General features: G+C 41.9%; 2 protein-coding genes across 2 annotated transcripts in view; one reads left to right on the forward strand and one right to left on the reverse strand.

Annotated features, from left to right (window-relative positions):
• The window catches only part of col4a4 (collagen, type IV, alpha 4), a 37,985-nt gene extending 25,274 nt beyond the window's left edge, over nt 1-12,711 (reverse strand). Inside the window, exons 1-4 of the mRNA XM_032545631.1 lie at nt 12,347-12,711; nt 7,322-7,462; nt 7,107-7,149; nt 3,662-3,733 (exon numbers count right to left, since the gene is read on the reverse strand). Of these exons, the coding sequence (XP_032401522.1) occupies nt 3,662-3,733; nt 7,107-7,149; nt 7,322-7,368 (162 nt within the window). The 5' untranslated portion in view covers nt 7,369-7,462; nt 12,347-12,711. The remainder of the gene's footprint in view (nt 1-3,661; nt 3,734-7,106; nt 7,150-7,321; nt 7,463-12,346) is intronic.
• Nucleotides 12,712-12,730: 19 nt separating this feature from the next.
• col4a3 (collagen, type IV, alpha 3) overlaps nt 12,731-18,611 on the forward strand; it is a 28,856-nt gene continuing 22,975 nt past the window's right edge. Inside the window, exons 1-4 of the mRNA XM_032545029.1 lie at nt 12,731-12,899; nt 16,457-16,513; nt 18,034-18,123; nt 18,251-18,295. Coding sequence (XP_032400920.1) covers nt 12,804-12,899; nt 16,457-16,513; nt 18,034-18,123; nt 18,251-18,295 — 288 coding nt within the window. The 5' untranslated portion in view covers nt 12,731-12,803. The remainder of the gene's footprint in view (nt 12,900-16,456; nt 16,514-18,033; nt 18,124-18,250; nt 18,296-18,611) is intronic.

An 18,611-nucleotide genomic window follows, 5' to 3' on the forward strand; every position in this document is an offset into this window, starting at 1 on the left:
ACAATAACTTGTGGCGTTTGTGTTTAAATCTCACAGGCGTTTGACTAAAACATCTCCGCTCTGGCTCGCCTGCTCCTCATGTATGGAAGGCCAAAAGGGCCAAAAGACACAGAACATTTGATGTGTCTTTCACACGTAAAGTTTGTTTTTTTATGTGCACACAACTGTTTTCACAATGTAATGCCACAGACTTTTGGTTTGTGTCTAAACTGAGTTTTTATTGGATGAAAAAGATGAAATCACATCCAGCAAATCAAAATTTTAGGGCTGCAACTATTTTATCAATTATTATTTTAGTAAATTGATTATTCTATCAATTATTGTGAGAATTAATTGGATTAAAAAAAATTCTTGAGATCATGCAGATATTTTGTATAAGTCTTCTACAATGTTAGAAACACATTTAAAGATGCAAATAATTCAATTTCTTTCAAAAAATATAACACAAAAATTAGTCATTTAGTAACCGCTTCATACCAAAGGGTTAATCTGCAGCCAGAAACTGTAAAACGTTCTGCCATTTCTGCTGGACTGAACATCAATACAGGGTAGGTCTGATCTGGAGATTATTTTCTGGATTGTGTAATAAATGGATGCAAACGGCAGATTTTTTATTTTTATTTTTTACAGATTCTGAACCAGTTGAAGCCAAAACTGTCACGAAAAGAGTTCTGGGTAGAGCAGAGAAAAGCTTTTTTATCTTAAATGCAAAATGTGCACATACATATAGTTTATCTTAACTGCTGATTGGCAGATTAATCGATTATTAGTTGACTATTATTTCAATTATCGATTCAACACAATCGTTTCGACTCTACAAAATACTTCCGCAAGTGGCAGAAATGCCAAAGCATTTGTGGCCGTTTTGAAAGCTTGCCTCATGGTTCTGTGGTTGGAGGTGAGAAGTTCAGGAGGAGCCGTGCAGCTCAGGGAGGAAGCAGGAATATCTGCTTGGTAATGAGGCTTCAAACGGAAAACAAAAACTACCATCATGAGCGTGTTGAGACCGAGTCGCAGAGGAGGTGAGCCCAGGGAAACAGTTGACCTGAGCTGCCTGCATTATTAATGCAACTCAATGTTCAGCAGAAGAGTCTGCTGCTATCGCCTGGATCAGGTGTTTACTGACCCCAGATCAGTTTACATCACAACACTGGGCTCATCTACAGCTCCTCCACTGCTGGCTGCTTTTTCTTACCAGGAAAGACTTACCAGCGTCCAAAAGTAATTGCTGCACAATAAATCAAATATTCTATTTTTATATGAAAACGTTGAGAGCGGGAACCTTTGTTTGTGTGTTTCTGGTACGCCTGTAAATCTGACGCACAGCTGCGTCCGCTAACAGCAGAGATGAAGCGTCTTCACTTTTCCCTCTGAGGTTCACTTCTGTTTCTAAATGATCTGGTTGGAAAAGATTATTGTTGTGTTTAAGTTAAAAGGAGTTAGCCTATCAGTGAAGCTATGCTAGCATCTCAATGCTAAACATGCAGCAGCTAACGCTAATATCAGCGTCCACAGTCCACATTTATGAAGAAGCTTCAGGAATGATCAGAGAAACTCTGGAAAGATAAGCAGATAGAAAAACTCTTTTCTCCAGGCTGATGGCTGAATAACCTGAATGTCCCGTTCAAAATGTCTTTTATGAGCTTTAAAAGCAGAAAAAGTAAGTATGGAAAAAGTCTCTTATTTTGAAAATTTCAGGAAGCCTCATTTTAAAAGGCAGAAATTGACAAAGCAGCAGTGTGGCTTCAACTGAGTTTGGATGGATAAGGTTTTCAAAACAGAACCAAAAAAATGCTGCAAATCCCTATGTTACCATGGTTACCACAGCAACCATTAACACCATCAGTTACGTTAGAGCCTCATCATGATGCTTCCACCATCATGCCTGACAGTGGGAGAAGCGTTTACTGATGGCAGCTCGGTTCGTCTGACCAGAGATCCGAGGTGTGTGAAAGGGCTTTGAGCGGATGTCTGTGTTTGTGTGTCGGGGTGTGTGTGTGTGTGTGTGTGATGGGATGTGACAGCTGTGATCTCTGCTAGTCCGCCCTCCTTTATCTGAAGTCATTTGGTTGTGAAATCACAGAGACAGACGTCAAATCACAAACCCCCCGCCTGTCTGCTGCCCCCAGCTGAACACACACACACACACACATGCGCACGCAGCGCCACCCTGAGCCACTCACAGTAGGTTGCTTAGGACCTGGATGTCCTGTTTTTGTTGTTGTTTACTCGTCAGCTGACAGCAGGAAGTGAACAGTCATGTGACGCTCTGTCTGTTGTCTCATTGGCTGCTGACTGTTCTTGTTTTCGGTACATTGTGGGGACGCCTGATTCCACGCATCCTTATGGGGTCGTAGCAGGATGCAGGGCCACAAACCAAAATATGGAGAAAAAACTACAGTATTTTTATTGAAGCTGGAATAAATAAGATCCAAAAGACATGGAGTAAATATTTTATTTATTTATTTCTCATAATTTTGATGGTTCTGAATATTTCATCCAATCTGGCTTCTCTCATCTTTCCCATGCTAATCTGCAATAGGTTCCCTATAAGGTTCTGGTCAGGCCTGTTTCCTGGCCCATCAAGCCCAGAACCTCTCTGGTCTTTAGACCAGATTCTGGTACCTCTTTGGGTCAGAACCAAGTCCTGCTGGAAATGAACTCAACATCTCCATGAATCTGGCCAGCAGAAGGAAAACTGAAGGACTCTAAAATGTTCTGGTCAATGGCTGGGCTGACTGTGGACCAGAACCAGAACCAGCTGGTGACCCAGATTATCACTGACTGAGAAAACGTCAGATGCAGCACCGTGGTTCTGGTTTAGTCCCGTCAGACTCTGAGACCTTGAGGTCCAGATAAAACTTTACTTTCATCTGGAGTTTGGACCTTTGAGCAACTGCCCGGTTCTGGTTCTGGTTCTCTCCTGTGTCCCAGGTTCTGGACCCGTCTGGGCATAGGGGTCCAGATGTTCTGATTCCAGCCCAGTTCAGTCCGGTGGAGATCCCTCAGATTTTTGAACAGATTCTCCCTGTTCCTACCACACTTTTTCTGTCCACTCAACTTTCTATAAAATTGCTAAGAGTTTTTCACAATATTGTAATTTTCTGAGGAACTGATTTTTATGTTTTTATTCTCTGTAAACGGGAATCATAAAAATGACAAGACAAAGTTTTGAAATGTTTCAATAATGTTTGTGTCACCAAAAATATTTAATTTCTTTGTGATATTTCAATCTTTTGAGCTGTAATTTTAAATCCAGCAGCCACTGGACACCAGTCAGAAAGGCAGAACAAAACCTTGTATACAGCCAGTAGGAGACAGCAGCCAGTTACCCAGTTAACCCAGTAGGTTTCTGAGGAAGGAAGCTGGAGTATCCAGAGAGACGCCACGCTCGTACGGAGACTCCAGGCTGCGATTTGAACCTGTAGTGAACCTGGAGCTACATGTTGTTAATTAAGTCCTCTGATGTGATGGAAGTGTGTGTGTGTGTGTGTTCAATCTGCTGTCCTCTAACTTGGCCCCTGGTTCCTGTCCGACTCTGCCGGTCCAGCAGCTGTGAGCCGCTCCGTGTTCCTGTTTTCCGAACTGCCAGTAAACGCGTCGCCGCTCCAGTAACTGGAATATAAAACGGACCGCTGTGATTGGCCGGATCAGGACTCACCCTGGCTCCTTTGGCAGGTAAACACTGGCAGGTGGTGCAGTCCCGCCCGCCACACGGCTCCATCAGGTCGCCCTGGAAACCAGGAGAGGACAAGAAGTCAAGATGATGAGGATTCAACATGATCCACGAATCTTTACCTTCTGCTTCGTTTTGTCTGGTTGTGGTTCAGGTTCTACTTCCTACACCATTAAATCCAGAAGAGTTTTGTCATTTTGTCTCGTTCTTCCTGCTGTCCTGTCTTATCGTGTCCAGCAGTGCAGCTTCGTTCCAGGTGGAGGTCAACCTGAAACGCGGCCCGCTTCTGTCATGCAGCAGGGCGTTGTGCAGAATGTGGTGATCCATGATGGAAAATTCATGGAAAACCAGAAGAAAACGTGGCCTGAAGACAACTGGAGAGCTGGATCGGGTCCAGAACTGGACCAGTTCCAGTCTGACCCACAGAGCAGGGATTCGCTTGGGTCAATAGGAAACTTCTCATTGAAGCAAAGTCACATGTGGAGTTCCCCAAGGTTCAATCCCAGGATGCCTCCTACTCAGCACCTGCATGCTGCCGCTAGCTTTGTTAGCATAACGATGATACACAGCTCAACGTTATGATGTCACCAGGTGACCTTTCACCCCATCCAAACACTGAGCAGATGCTGAGAAATGGGAAATGTGTGGATATGCCAAAACCTTCTCCCGCTGAACAGAAAGTTACAGATCTAGATTTATAGATCTAGAGTCAACGCACAGCTTCGGGTCTTCAGCTGGAAACCAGAGATCATTTCAAATTCAAATGTTTGAGGCTCTTATTGTGAAATTTTGCCCTGAATCTGCTAATCCACCTCCTTTGCTTTAGCAGCTCCTTTTAAAATCTCAGTTTTCTCTTTTGATCATTTCCTTTTTGCTATGTTTATTTATTTTACATTTATCCTGCTGTACTCAGTTAATTTATCTGTTTTTATTATTAGTAGCATATTTTCATATTAGGTAATAAACTGTATGTTTCGTCTTTGTTTATTGTTGTATTCTTATAAATTTCTTATTATTTTGCTCTGTCTGTGTTAATCCCAGTTTTCCTGCAGTCTCCCTGCCACAGCTGTTCCTCATCATCTCTAATTACCTCCTCCGGTTCCCTTCTTGTTTCCCTTCCCTCAGTATTTAAGCTCCTGGTTTTTCATCGGTTCTTTGCTGGGTTCTGGTTCCTCTACCCGTAAGTTTCCTGCAACGCGCCTGTTTTAAGTGACTCTCTGCACCTTGGCAGTTTGTTTTTGGTGAGTTTAAAAGCTCTGACTCGGTGCGAACACGTCGGGCAGGCAGCAGTTTGTCCTCATGTTTTCGTTCTGGTGTTTCTTGTTCCACAGAAAGAATGTAAACAACAAAAAAGATTTTCCCCATTCTCTTAGGAAGCAGACAGCTGATGGTTTTTTGATCAGATCAGTCGTAGACAATCACGCTCTATTTTTTCTAACTCTTTCAGCAAAAAAAATGGTGAATGAGGACAGATGTTCCTCTGATCCAAATCAACTGGCGGAGAAAGAACGGCAGCTCACGTGGGCCGTTTACAGACTAAACATATGACAGCACCGCTAGCTTCTGCTGAGGCTTTGATAAGACCGAGGCGGCTCTCTGGAGGAAAATACAATCATTCAAAAGGTGAAAGAATTATAAATATGGACATAATAAAACCAGGTTTAAAGAGAAAACTAAACTAAGAGCGGCACAATGTGTAATACTCCGTTGTAGACTTGGTATTATAACGACTTCGATATTTGCAATAAAGGTCCTGCTGCAGTGAAGAGAGAATAAAGTTTGACAAAGTTTTGGTTATCGATACTTAAAATTCTTCAAGTAGTTAGATGTTTATATTCATGCTCTTATTTTGAAGTGTGGAAAGAAAGTATTGTTTCCTCTTATGTTCTCTTTTTTTTGAAGAAACTTTATTGAGGGTTATTAAATATATGTACAAAATACACATAATTTGTTTTGAGAGACTCTTCATGTTTTTTCTTGTGACAACATGGCTGAATTTAGCACCTTATTGTAGCTTCCACTAAATGCCATATTGGTATAGCACGTTAGCATTAGCTTCTACTTATTTGTATGCGCATTAGCATTGTTTCCAGTAAATAACGTGAGTGTTGCACGTTAGCATTAGCTTTCACTAAGCTAATGTTTATGATTGGTGTTTTAGTGTTAGCACAGCTGCCTTTTCTTAGCTAAACCTGTAGTTTGTACTCTTGCTAGCGCTGAATCTGGTTCCCTATAAGCCTAATACATCCAGACGTCCCTTCAGGGTCCGAGGGGCCGGGTGCTTATTTCCAGTGGTTCTTGGGCGAGAGGCGGGGTCCGCTCTGGATGGGTCCCCAGCCCGGCCCAGACCAGATAACTCGACAGTCATGTTTTCAGACTGCGGGAGGAAGCCGGAGTACCGGATGAGAACCCGTCCTGAACGCAGAAACACCAGGCCGGGATTCGAACCCAGAACCTTCTCACTGCAGGGCAGCAATGGACGGTTTGTCTCGGAGCGATAGGATCATAGGACTTTTCCATCCAAAGGTCTCCTGTAGCTGTTCTGACTGAACCCAACGTTCTGGCCCACAGAGTCCGTCTGAAGCGTGACTTTCTGTCCCGATTTCTGCTTGTAATAAAACAACATCAGACAGAGAGGAGCTAATCTGGGCTGTCCCTGCTCATATGTCCCACACTCACTGTCCCTGTTGATGTCCTGACTGTGTTTTCTTTTTCTCTGTGGGCCCCAGACGGTGAGTTTCCTCGCATGCAGCAGTGTTTGTGTAGCAGCCGCATTCCTGCAGCGTTGTGTAAACGAGGTTATCAGTGAGGCATGGTTATTGGCAGGAATGCTATCGCTTTATCTGCTGTCATGACTTTGTTCAGAGAACACCATCCTCCCTCCACCCAGTCATCCTCCATCACCGCTCTAATGTCCCGACTGCGCCCCGATCTGGGCCCAGTAACCGCTGACCAGCACCAGCCCTCCGTCCTCATCCCACAGATTGGCTCTATGCATCTAACTGGCTGCTGCTTACAAAATGAATCTAATCTGCAAATGTTCGTCTTCCCTTGTTAGTTTCCATCTTCTAGTCAGTTAATCATGCAGAAAGATGGAGGACCAGTGTGTGATCCAGGGGGAACGCCTGGCCCTGTGCAACACTCGGTTGTTTCCATGGATACGGTTCACATTTCTATGAAACCTTCAGCTTCAGTTCCTCCACAGATAAACCGCAGAAAACGAGTCTGAGCCGCTCTGCAGGTCTGAGGAGGAAAAATGTCACCATGGCAACCACATGGGGGACATAATGAGGATCATCCAACATGAAACAACCCATCCATCCATCTGTTCATCCTGTATATGCTACACTTGCTCAATTGTTGGATGGTTGGATGGTCGGATGGTTGGATGCAGTCTTGTCTAACTCTTGGAACAGAAAGTTGGACTCACCCCTTGACCTCCTGGAGGAGCTGTGATCAGAGCCAGGAAACACCTGTAGGAGAGGAGACACAGGTGAGACGAGACAGAGCCTGTTACCATGGCTACAGTCCACACAAACAGAGACAGAACAGTCCAATGTTTGACTTCAGAAATGTAAAATCTGATCCCATTTCTGGAAGTTAAACTCTGAACATGAATCATTTTGTCTCGCGCTGCTTTTTTACCAGATCCATGGATGGCGCCGGGGGGCGGAGCCTGCACCGGCAGACATCTTGTCCTCAGAGTGGAGTCCTGGTTACAATATGACCCAGTTGGGCTGACTCCGCCTCCAGCAGGTGATCATCCAGTGAGTGCGCTCCACACTGCTGCAGAGACAAACAGAAGACGTGACGGCGCCACCTTCAGCATGGGCGGCGTCTGAGCAAGAAACAAGACGGACCAACAGACTGTCTCAGTAAAACCTGCGTTGATAAAATCCAGTCTGAGGACAAACTGATGCACAGGGCTTGGGGGATTCTATGGAGCAAAATTGGGGCCAGAACGTTTGTGCAAAAAAAAAAAAAAAAAAAAGTACTGAACTGTGAATCTGAAAATTAGCCCCACCCCCCTCAAGTATTAAAACTTATTTTTTCTGTTTCAAAATTGTTAAAAAAACCAAAAAACATTTCCATTTACAAATTATTTTTCAGTGTCAAAACTTTTTTTACTTTCCACACTTATTTAGTTTTTTTTTTTTTAAATCCGACATTCTTACTGGCCCCAATTTAGCTCCATATGATTCAACCAACTTGTCAGTTTGATGCTGAGTTAGATGATGGTAACTTTCATGACTCGAAGTGAAGCAGAAGTTAATCAATCACAGGTCAGTTCAGGAACCACAGGGAGGAAAACGTTTCTGTTAATTATCTCTTTACTGTGTTTCTGCCGGTACATCTTGAACCAGAAAAGTCTTTTTATAAGTTACATTTTATAAGTTGTGCTGATTCTAACATGAAAACTCTGCTCAGTTCAAAGTTAAGCAGAGTTAGGTGGAGGCTGCATGATGCTGTGGGCCAGCTTCTCTGTGATGGAGGTTTAAAGCAGAGTTAAAGTGATCAATCTGTCATCTGGACATGGTTCTGTTCAGAGATCGAAGGTCCAGCTGCAACGCTGCATTTTCTGCACGTTTCCTGGGATCCAGCGTTTCACCGTCAGCCTGGGAATTAGTAAATAATTAATTATAAACCAGTAAAGACGTCCAAGTGGGACGGCTGGAAGAGCGACGAGTTCTGGTCAAAGCCTAGTCAAAGTCCAGACCTAATAACTGAGAATCTGTGGTCCGATTATTTGTACAAACTATTGGAACCGATTCTTTTACAAACCGTGAAAAAGTTCGAGGGGTGTGAAAACTTTTGCAAAGTTTCATTTTGGGGAAACGTGGGAAAACATCAAAGTACAGAATTTAGTCCCGTAAATTTGTCGGCCATGTTGTCCAGTTCTGCATTGGAATGCTTTCTTCTGCGGTGGAGGGATTAGATACGAGCAGGGGCCCGGTCGGATCAGGGGCCGGTCGAATCATGGGCCCGGCCCGATCAGGGGCCCGCCGGATCAGGGGCCCAGCAGTGTTTGTACTGGAAAGTAGGTCAGATGGGAGCAAGAAGAGAAAACGACCGGAGATGTGAAACGACGATCACGAGGCTCAACAACAGCAGAACAAATTAAACCAGTGGAGCCCAAAGTGGGTCCCTGAGGGCCCGGATCCTGGATGTTTTATTCTCTCCCTGGTTTTAGTAACAACCGTCTCAGCAGGTCCAAGTTCTTCTTAGGCCTCTAATGATCCATCTTTGGATCCAGGTGCGTTAAACCAGGGAGAAACTAAAACACGCAGGATGCCGGCCCTCAGGGGCCACTTTGGGCTCCCCTGATAAACCGTCTGCAGAGAAATTAGAACCTGGATTTTTCCTCATTTTAATATTTTTTATTTCTCAGCAGAAATAAATTAAAGTTATAACAATCAGTTATAATTCAGATTTTAAAGGTAAATCCCAGAAACGATCCAGAACATCTGAACATCCTGTGACTGAGAGGAATCAGACCTGAGCAGAACCAGAACCTGAACGACCTGACTCGTTCAGGTTCATTACATACACAAATGCAATTTTTGATGAATAAGATCAATGGATATCATTTAAGATATTTAATAAGATATTGATCTTATTCGATAAGATCAATATTGGATCTTATTCAATATTATAAGATTGAATAATCGTATATAGTTAGCTTTCAGATGTTTTCTTTGCTGTTCTTCAGGTATGAACAGGCCACTCACTGCTCCAACCGTCGGGTGATCCAGTAACCGCCTGTGCTGTCGGTACAAAGCAGAACAACAGAGACGGTTCTACCTGAGACGGTTTGGTTCTACCTGAGACGGTTCGGTTCTACCTGAGATGGTTCGGTTCTACCTGACCCAGGTCTTCAGAAACACATCCTGAACTTCCTGCACAGGTATTTCAGGGATTCGCTCCAATTATACCATAATTTTTTTTTTTTTTATGTTTTACTTCCTGTAATCAAAAATTACCTTTCATATTTTACAGCCGTCATAATAAAACCGATTCCTGGGATTCTGAAGATCTTTGAGAGTTCGATGCCAACACCTGAACATGTTTGTAATAAAAATATCAGGCACCGTTTCAGGATCTTGGTCGTCTCTCTGTTTCTGCATTTCAGGCGCTGGTTGCCTCCATGCAGCTTCACACAAAGAGAGCAGGAGATGACAATCTGGTTCTGTTGTTGATTTTTATCAAATCGAGTCGGGATCCAGCATCACAGTAGACATCTGATGCTGGCGTTTCTCCACCGGGGCAGCCACCCAACACCTGTCCACTTTTATCCACAGCACAAAAGATTTTAGCTCCAAATGAAAGATTTAGCTCAGTTAGCTAAACATTTAGCTTGAACAAACTTAAGCGTTTAGCTTGTTGGCAAAGTCAACATTTAGCTACGAAACTAAATGCTTAGTTCATTAACTATTTGATTAGAAAAATAAATGTTTAGTTAAGATAATTAATTTGCTACAAACCAAATATTTAGACAGTAAGGTCAATGTTTAGTTGACAAGCTAGATATTTAGTTTGCAAGCTAAATGCTTTGTTTGCTAACTAAATATTTATCAATATTTGTTGTCCTCTTTTATCCCCAACACAATAAAGGAGACAGATTGTATTGTGAGCTTAGACAGTTTAATAGTTTTTGAGCCAGAACCAGGACAGAAATAGTTACAGTAAAACATAATTTAACAGGATTTGTTCTGGACAGACAAACGTCTCTATTAGCAGACGTTTTTAACTGACATTAAAAAGTTCATTTCAAGGCTTAAGAATTGGCTAAAGATGAGCCAGAATTGCATTCATTTTTAAATATTGTAATTGTTTTTGATTCATTAGTTTTAAGTGCATTGCTTTAGGTGTCTTTTTCATCATTTTATTGTATTTACTGTTAATCTTAACATTTCATTTTAATCAGCTGTTAAATGTCTTTCTAAGAGCTTAGCAAACTGTGTTTTGATCTGTTTTTTTATGTTTACTAATCAATTAAACAAAATTTTAAAACTGTCATTGCGATTGGTTGAACAGTTTCCTGTCAAACAGCTTCCGGTGTGAGTCAGCGCGTCACTAAAGAATAAAATAAAAAACAAAAAAGAAATGGCGCCACAGTAATGCTTAGTTTCTCAACAGGTTGTTGCTAGGTAACAGAAGTTGGAGGGCAAGTTGAAACGGATTGTCAACCCCTCCCTCCGCCCCCACCTCAATCCGCAGGTTGTTGCTAGGTAACCAAAGAAGAGCTAATTAGGCTACGTTCACACTGCAGGCCTTAATAATCCTCAATTACGATTTTTTGTGAAATCTTTTTATTATTTATTTATTCATTCCTTTATTTATATATTTATTCTGTGTGGTCATTCACGTTTCCAAATAAACGCGACCAGCAGCAGTGTGAACTCCATATGACCTGAAAGTGTCACGCATGCGCAGGAGAGGGCGCAGTGACGTCACACGTAGCGAGCGTGCTCAAGTGTTTCTTTGTTGTTTTTTTTGCCAAACCCCATAAGAAGTGCTCAGGATCTGCGGAAGTAAACATGGATGCTAACGGTGGAGCATAACTTCCTATTTTAAAGTTGTTGCCCGACCGGAACCAGCACATTAACAACTTAATCCTCATTATGGTCCGCCGTGGTGGTTGTTTTCCTTCCCGCCCGCGCGTATCAGGGCGCGGAATAGTGACGTTCGGCGAATATCAATGACGTCCAGGTCGGATGAAAGCGACCTGACCACGTTTGAAAATATCCGACCTGATTTAGAACCACATATTTATTGTATGTCATGTGGTTCACACTCCGTACCAGTAGGTGGCGGTAATGCTACTAAAAGTTTGTTGCCAACCGCCAGCAAAACCAAGAAGAAGAAGAAGAAGAAGAACCACATATCCAAGTATCCTGGATCGCAGTCGAAAAGAATCCGATCTATGTTGTTCAGACTGTCATGAAAACATCAGCTACAGGTCGCATTAAGGAAAAACTGAATCGTTTTTGGGTCACTTCCGGCTGCAGTGTGAATGTAGCTTTAGTTGATGCCACTAACCTAGCTTAGCTAGCTAAGCTAGGTTAGTGGCATCGACACTAAGATGGAGACTGACGGAGCGGAGCTTGAACCAGCAACCCCCCGATTAAAGGACAAACTATTACCAAAAAATGGTTTTTATCTTAGAAAAGCAAAAAGTTGGTATTTAACTCAGATTTTTCTTTTAAGGGGCCACCTGATGTCTTTGATATGTCAGAAAGCTTTGTACTTTCTTAAAAATCTGTGGAGGGCAGAACATTATGACTTTAGGAAACGGGAATCCAGCAAACAGTCAAATAAAAGATCCGTGTGAAATGTTCTGGACCTGAGTGAGAAAGCAGCCAAAGTCCCAGACCAGGTGAGAACCTGCTGCTCTGACAGGTTTAATGTTTCTCCACATGTTGACTCAGCTGATCCCATTAAAGCTGAGTCATCATTACTGAGTTTTCAGCGGATTTAAGGGATCAAAGTTCACTAATTTCATCCTGAAACTTTGAATCTTTACTCACATATTCACAGTAAAGACTTTTCAATTATTCATACTCATTTGAAACTTTTCTCTCTTCATCAGCGGCTCATTAATAAAACCTCCGACGTCACGCGTGATTCCACTCCAATCAGCCCTGACAGCAGCTCAGGTGAGTTCCTTACCTGCGGGGAGACTCTCAGTCCGCAGCTTCACGCACTTTTCATTCCTCAGGCGGAGGAAGTGAAAGCAGGAGTTTTGTCCGACATTAGGCGCAGCTGCTCGGCTCCAAACACCGAGCTGCTTCCGTTCATTCCTCAGTAAAATCCACGCAGCAACAAAATGTGAAAGTTTGAAATTTTTTGACCAGAAAACGCAAATTTTCAGAGCAAAAATATGAAGGTCCCTCCATAAAACGGACTGATCTGTTCTCAGCTTATAATAACTGTCCGGTCTGAGATGGAGCCAGTCTTTAACCGGCAGGGTGGAGGCGAGGTGGGGGCGCAGTGGGAGGTGTGGAGTGGGGCTTCCCTCCACTGCTGCTGGGGTTTCACTTTCCCAATCCGCACAGGATCTCTGTGAGGAGAACCGACCCAAGCCGGTGCTCCGAGCCGGGAGGTGCGCTGCTCTCTGCCCGCCTGGATGGCGTCTCCGGCGGCTGCGAGGCGGAAGATCCCCCGCCTGCTGGTCCGGCTGCTGGTCCTCGGCGCGCTGCTGCTGCTGGCCGACGGCAAACTGGTGAGCAAACTGGTTTCCCCGCTGTGAGCTCACCTTGATGCTGGGACACCAGTCCAGGTTCTGGTTCTGCTGCTTCTTACACAGTATGTTAATTAGACCAACTTATTGATCCGTTATTACTTCGTTAACTATTGGTTGCTTATCCGTTTGTCAGTGACAGATGATCAGATTTTCTTAAAACTCTCAGGTTTTATTTAGACAATAACTTTCTGTGCATAACTTTAATTATTTTAAAGGTAATAATTAACCTTTAAGAGGTGAGTGTGTGTTTGGGTCTGATGATTATTATAAATTAAAACGATTGAATATTATAAGACTAGTTAAATTAAAAATATTAATATTATTAATGAAAATAATAAATTCACAACAATAAAAATAGTTAAATAAGTAAAAAATCTATATAATGAAAATATTATATTGACAATAATATCAGAATAGTTAAAATTATTACAAAGTAATAACATTAATAATGAAAATAACTATAATGGTAATAATATAGTAGAAAGTGTTAGTAAACAGTTTGGCCGTTTCTGATTAATTTAATATTGTCCAATAAAAATCGTAAAATACTTTTTAATCATCCTGCTTCTCTAATTTTGCAGATTTGTTGCTGTTTTTAAAAATAATTCTTAAACACCAATTATTATTAATTTTTTATTGAACCATCTGCACGTCCATTTTCTGTCAGTGATGCTTAAGAGATCGTCACTGATTGGTTGGCTGTCACAATGTATTCTTTGAAGCATTTTGATTGGTTAAGGCACCGGAAGCGTTCAGGACGATACTTCGCCAAATGCGAGGGAAGTATAACTGCTTAATATTTCTGAATATTTTTAGATGTTTTTCGATATTTTGTGATAATTAATAATAAATCTACGACAATCGAGAATAATTTTGAGATAATTTCTGTTAAGTTCTGTCAGATAGTTTTTGTCCAAAATCTTTTTGATTTTTTTATTCTGTGTTGAACAAAATATACAGCTGGTCCATGTTAGAGCTAAAGTCGCTAAGCTAACTGCTGCTTCGGGCTGGAAGACGGAGAAAACGGAACAGGAAGGCGTTTACACAGGAACTGGTTTAGAACAGGAACTGGTTTAGAACAGGAACTGGTTTAGAACAGGAACTGGTTTAGAACAGCACTGAAACTGGCATGGAAATAGAACTTATCTAGCTCTGCAACTGGATTGGCACTGGAACTGGTTTAGAACAGGAACTGGTTTAACACTAGAACCGGTTCAGTGCTGGAACGTCAATATGTCCGTCCTTTCAGCTGAACGTCCTGCAGGAAGACAGAAGATCAGACTTTAAGTCCGTCTGGTTCTGAACTCAGGCGGGGTCTGTGTTGGTTTAGTTAATCTGTTCTGGGTCAGCCCTTTGTCCCGGTCTGCTGTTATGAGAGCGCGCGCACACACACGCCCACACACACACACACACACAGACACACAGAGCTTCCGGTTGTTGCACTGGTTTGCAGTGGGTCGGTCCGTAAGCTGACGGTACATCGTGTTGTCTGTGTGTCTTCGTCACGTTTCGTTTCTCACAGGTGAAGGTTTTCCTCAGACGTTTTACACACAACTCCCCGAAAACGACTCCAACACCCACTGCAAACTAAAGTAGATGTTAGAAACAATTTTAAAACAAACAACTTTAAACATTAAAGTTAGAATAATTTTTTAAAATTAAGAAAATGGAGACAAAATAAAGAAATTAAAAGGATAAAGGAAAAAAGAAATAAAAAATAGAGAAAAAAGGTGAGAAATTAACAATAAGAAAGAAAAAAACATTAAAGGTAAAAAAAAAGAAAAATTATTTACAATTATCTTCAACTTTCTTTACTTTTAAGGATGAAAGAGATGACAGTAACTTTCTGTGTACAACTTTAGGTTTTTACCCAAACTGAAGACGTTTTTATTAATTAGTTGATGAATCCTAATAAAAATCACGGCGGCATGAATCTGAGGAAAAAATGCAACGTCATGAGTTTTTATCCGGGTTGCGGGGCGTGTTGCTGCAAACACCGCAGGGAGCAGATGAGCAGATTAGAGCGGGATCCGTCTGTCGCCATGGTTATCGCAGGAAGAGGACAGTCTCACCTGCTGGATACAGAAGGTGTTTGGGTTTGGCCCCCACGCCGGGGCCCCTGGGACGCCGCCGTCGTGAGAACGCACGCTCCGATGCACAACAGACGCTTTACGGAGGAGCTGAATGCAGCTGCCACCATGACAGCCGATGTTTCAGCAGGCGACGGCGTGCCTCAGGGCGCCGCATCCTAACTGTCACGTTTACATTCCTCTGAAAAACACGATGTTCTCTTTTAAACGCCTGAATGAAGTCAAAGCTTGGAGATTTTTGTATCCACAGCTTGATGATTGCACCGTGGACGACCTGACCTCTGACCTGTCCAAAACGTATTATTTCTTTTTTATTGTTATTTATTTATATATTTGAGCTGCTCATCGTTCCTGTTTTTAATTTAGCATTTTTTTATTTAACTGCTCATCTTTTTTGCCTTTACATTTTTATTTTTTCTGTTTATTTGTATTATCCTCCTGTCTTTATTTTTTTCATTCATTTATTATTTGTATTTATTTTAGCTGCTCGTCTTTCTATTTTTAAAAAAAAGTATTTATATTCCTTTATTTACTTAAGCAGCTCGTCTTTGGACCGGATCACTCAGGCGAAACAAATCACTCACTTTTACTGGTGACCATGAAAGGTTGTTTAAAAATCGAAAAATTTTCAAATCTTAAAATCTATAATATATAATAAAACATTGTTAATTTATGAACGTGTGTTTGAAATTGTTCTTGTTATTGATTTTAATTGTTTTTGGGTTTTAATTTGTGGTTTTCTGTCATGTCTGTTTTTGTGATGTTTGTAATATTCTGATTTTATTATAATGCTTTTTGTGTCAAAATCAGGATGGAGATTTTCTGCTACAGGAGGGACTAATGGGGATGCTAAGCTAAATCAATCAGAGCTAAGCTAAATCAATCAGAGCTAAGCTAAATCAATCAGAGCTAAGCTAAATCAATCAGAGCTAAGCTAAATTAGTCAACTCCAATGAGCTTAGCTACATTAAGCTAATCTAAATTAAACCACATAAGGCTAAATTAAGCTAAGCTAGGCTAAGCTAAACTACTCGCTGCTCTTCACTAGCTCCTTGCGGCCACAGAATTGATTATATATATTTTTTTGTTTTTAAAAATCGTCATGTCTTCGCCCCACCTCGTCTCTCTGACTTGCTTCGGCCATCTTTCCTTGCTGTCTCTGAGGTCGGAGGTCGCCGTTAGCGGCCGGCGGCTCTCGGTCGCCGCTGTACGCTGGGCCGACTCCTTTCTGAACCTGATCTGTTTCAGTTTCCGCAGGACATTTTATGTTGGTTCGTGTTGATTTGAGCTCTTTCTGTTTTACTCAGAACGTTTTTCAGTTGCTAAGCTGGAAATGAAGGAACGTAAATCAGACGAACGTGAAGCTGAAACTTCTGCTGGTTCTGCTTAAATCACCTTTAGTCTTATCTGTTGTAACATAGAGTTTGCCTGTTTTTGTCTCCTCAGGTCTGCCACTGCACCGGGAAGTCCCGCTGTCACTGCGAGGGGGTCAAAGGTCAAAAGGTGAGCAGATCTCCTCTTTAACAGGTCGGTTAGAACAGCCTTCACCTCTAACATCGGGGCTATAATGTGGTTTCAATTCAAAGCTCTTAATATATTTCTTCATTCAACACAAAGGGAAATATTTCTAATAAGCTAATTGGATTATTCTGGCTTCCAGCTGATAATTACACTGTAAAATATAACGCAACGTAAAGGAAAGATCCTGACAGGAAATCACAGCAAACACTCACACAAAGGTAAAATATAAAGAATAAAACTGTACAGTAAGGGAACAATTTCAACATAAATATTGTATATTTACAAAAACAGTCCAGAGGAATGTCCAACTGAGTCGTTTTATTAAAACATTTACAAAATGTGCTTCGATATTTGAGCATTAAGACAGAATGTGTATAATTAATGGAATAAAAACGATGAACAGTGAAGTTATCAGATACTTTCTGGGTTTGTTGAAGCAGTGATGATGCTAACTAGCTGACGACGGGAGAAGCTAGCGTAGCAGAAAGTGAGGGGAGGGTGTAAGGAGCTTATACATGAGTGTGATTGACAGCACTAAGACCCTCCCCCTGGCTCTGATTGGTTGTTTCTGACTGAGCTGTGTGTTTCTGCAGTTAGTGCTGGAAGAAAACAGAGGATTATCTGTCTAATATTAAACCTTCACAACATGGTGACAGCTTCAACAAATATGTAAAAAAACAATTTTTATAAAAGTTACAAACAGCAGCTTGAAATAAAGTTCCACATTTCTGGACAATAAAGAGTTATTGACTAGAACGTTAGAGCATTGAGTTTAGTCTGAATGTTCCTGAGGAAATGTTCTGCTGCTCTCAGCCGGTTAATCGGACCAGAATCTGCGGTTTTGTTGCTGAACAAACATTTTCCAAACAGTGTCTTGGTAAGGCAGCGGCGGTGATGCTGTGGGCTCTGTAGCAGATGGACAGATAGTTGTCTGGAATCAGACTCTGAAAGCAAACGATGCTTTCGCTGCAGACATCAGATCAAATCTCAGCTCTGATAAATGAGCTCAGCCTCAAACACGGAGAGCAAAACGATTTTAATCTGCTGCTGTTGTGTCTGTGAGGGCGCTGCCGTGCCGCGATGGGGCGACCTCCAGGTCCAACGGGGTCAAACGGGGTCAACATGTGATGCATGGAAACGGGACTGAATGTGTTTTTTATCACCACATTCAGTCATTTTCTGCTTGTATTGGCAGTTCGCTCTCATCTTATCATACTTCCTTTCTATTCATCTCTCCTGTAAAAAGATCAACAGAATAAAAATGTGAGGTGTGCAGCGGTTTGTCGATGCTGCCGCCTGATTGGTCCAGGGCGTCGCCACCTGGGACCACCCAGGTGGCGACGCCTGAACGGCCGGCTTCCTGTTGGCTGAACATGAAACATCCATCTGTTCGCCTGCAGCGCAGAGGAAAAGCTCACTGACTCGGGACAAACACTGAGTTCAGGAGCGCTGCTGCCGCTCAGTGGACAGGAGGAGAACTTCACCTGTTTTTATGTCGTCAGGGAGAAGCAGGATACACAGGAGACCCAGGACTTCCTGGAGTGATGGGATTTCCTGGAAGCGAAGGTCACCAAGGGTCACCAGGAGAAAAGGTAAAATCCTTTTATAATTATTATTGTTATTATGCAGCTTGAATTTTGAGTATTTAAAGAAATAGTCAAAAATTTTTCTTTTGTTTCTGATGGATGGATGATCTAATCTGCTCTTTCTTTTGCTCAGGGTAACCCCGGAAACGCAGGCATTGTAGGAATTAAGGGCTCTCGGGTAAGACTGATGATGATGATGATGAAGCTGAGGTCAAACATCTCGGAGTCGACATCAGAACCAAACTGAAACTCTGGAATCGAACTGGAATCTTTATGCTTCTGCGATGGCGGCTTGAGGCCATTGTAGATAACAAAAAATAAAAATAACAATAGTAAAAAAAGGAATAAATTACTGAAAAAAAACTCAGAAACTTTGAGATTAGTCTCAGAAATTTTCTAGAGAAAACTTGGAAATGTCTGAGATTCAAAACTCAAAAATTTTCAACTTTGAGCTCAGAAAGTCTCCATGTTTTTTCTTGAAATTTCTAAGATTA

The sequence above is a fragment of the Xiphophorus hellerii genome, chromosome 18, assembly GCF_003331165.1.
Source record: "Xiphophorus hellerii strain 12219 chromosome 18, Xiphophorus_hellerii-4.1, whole genome shotgun sequence".
In the NCBI taxonomy this organism is placed as follows: Eukaryota; Metazoa; Chordata; class Actinopteri; order Cyprinodontiformes; family Poeciliidae; genus Xiphophorus; species Xiphophorus hellerii.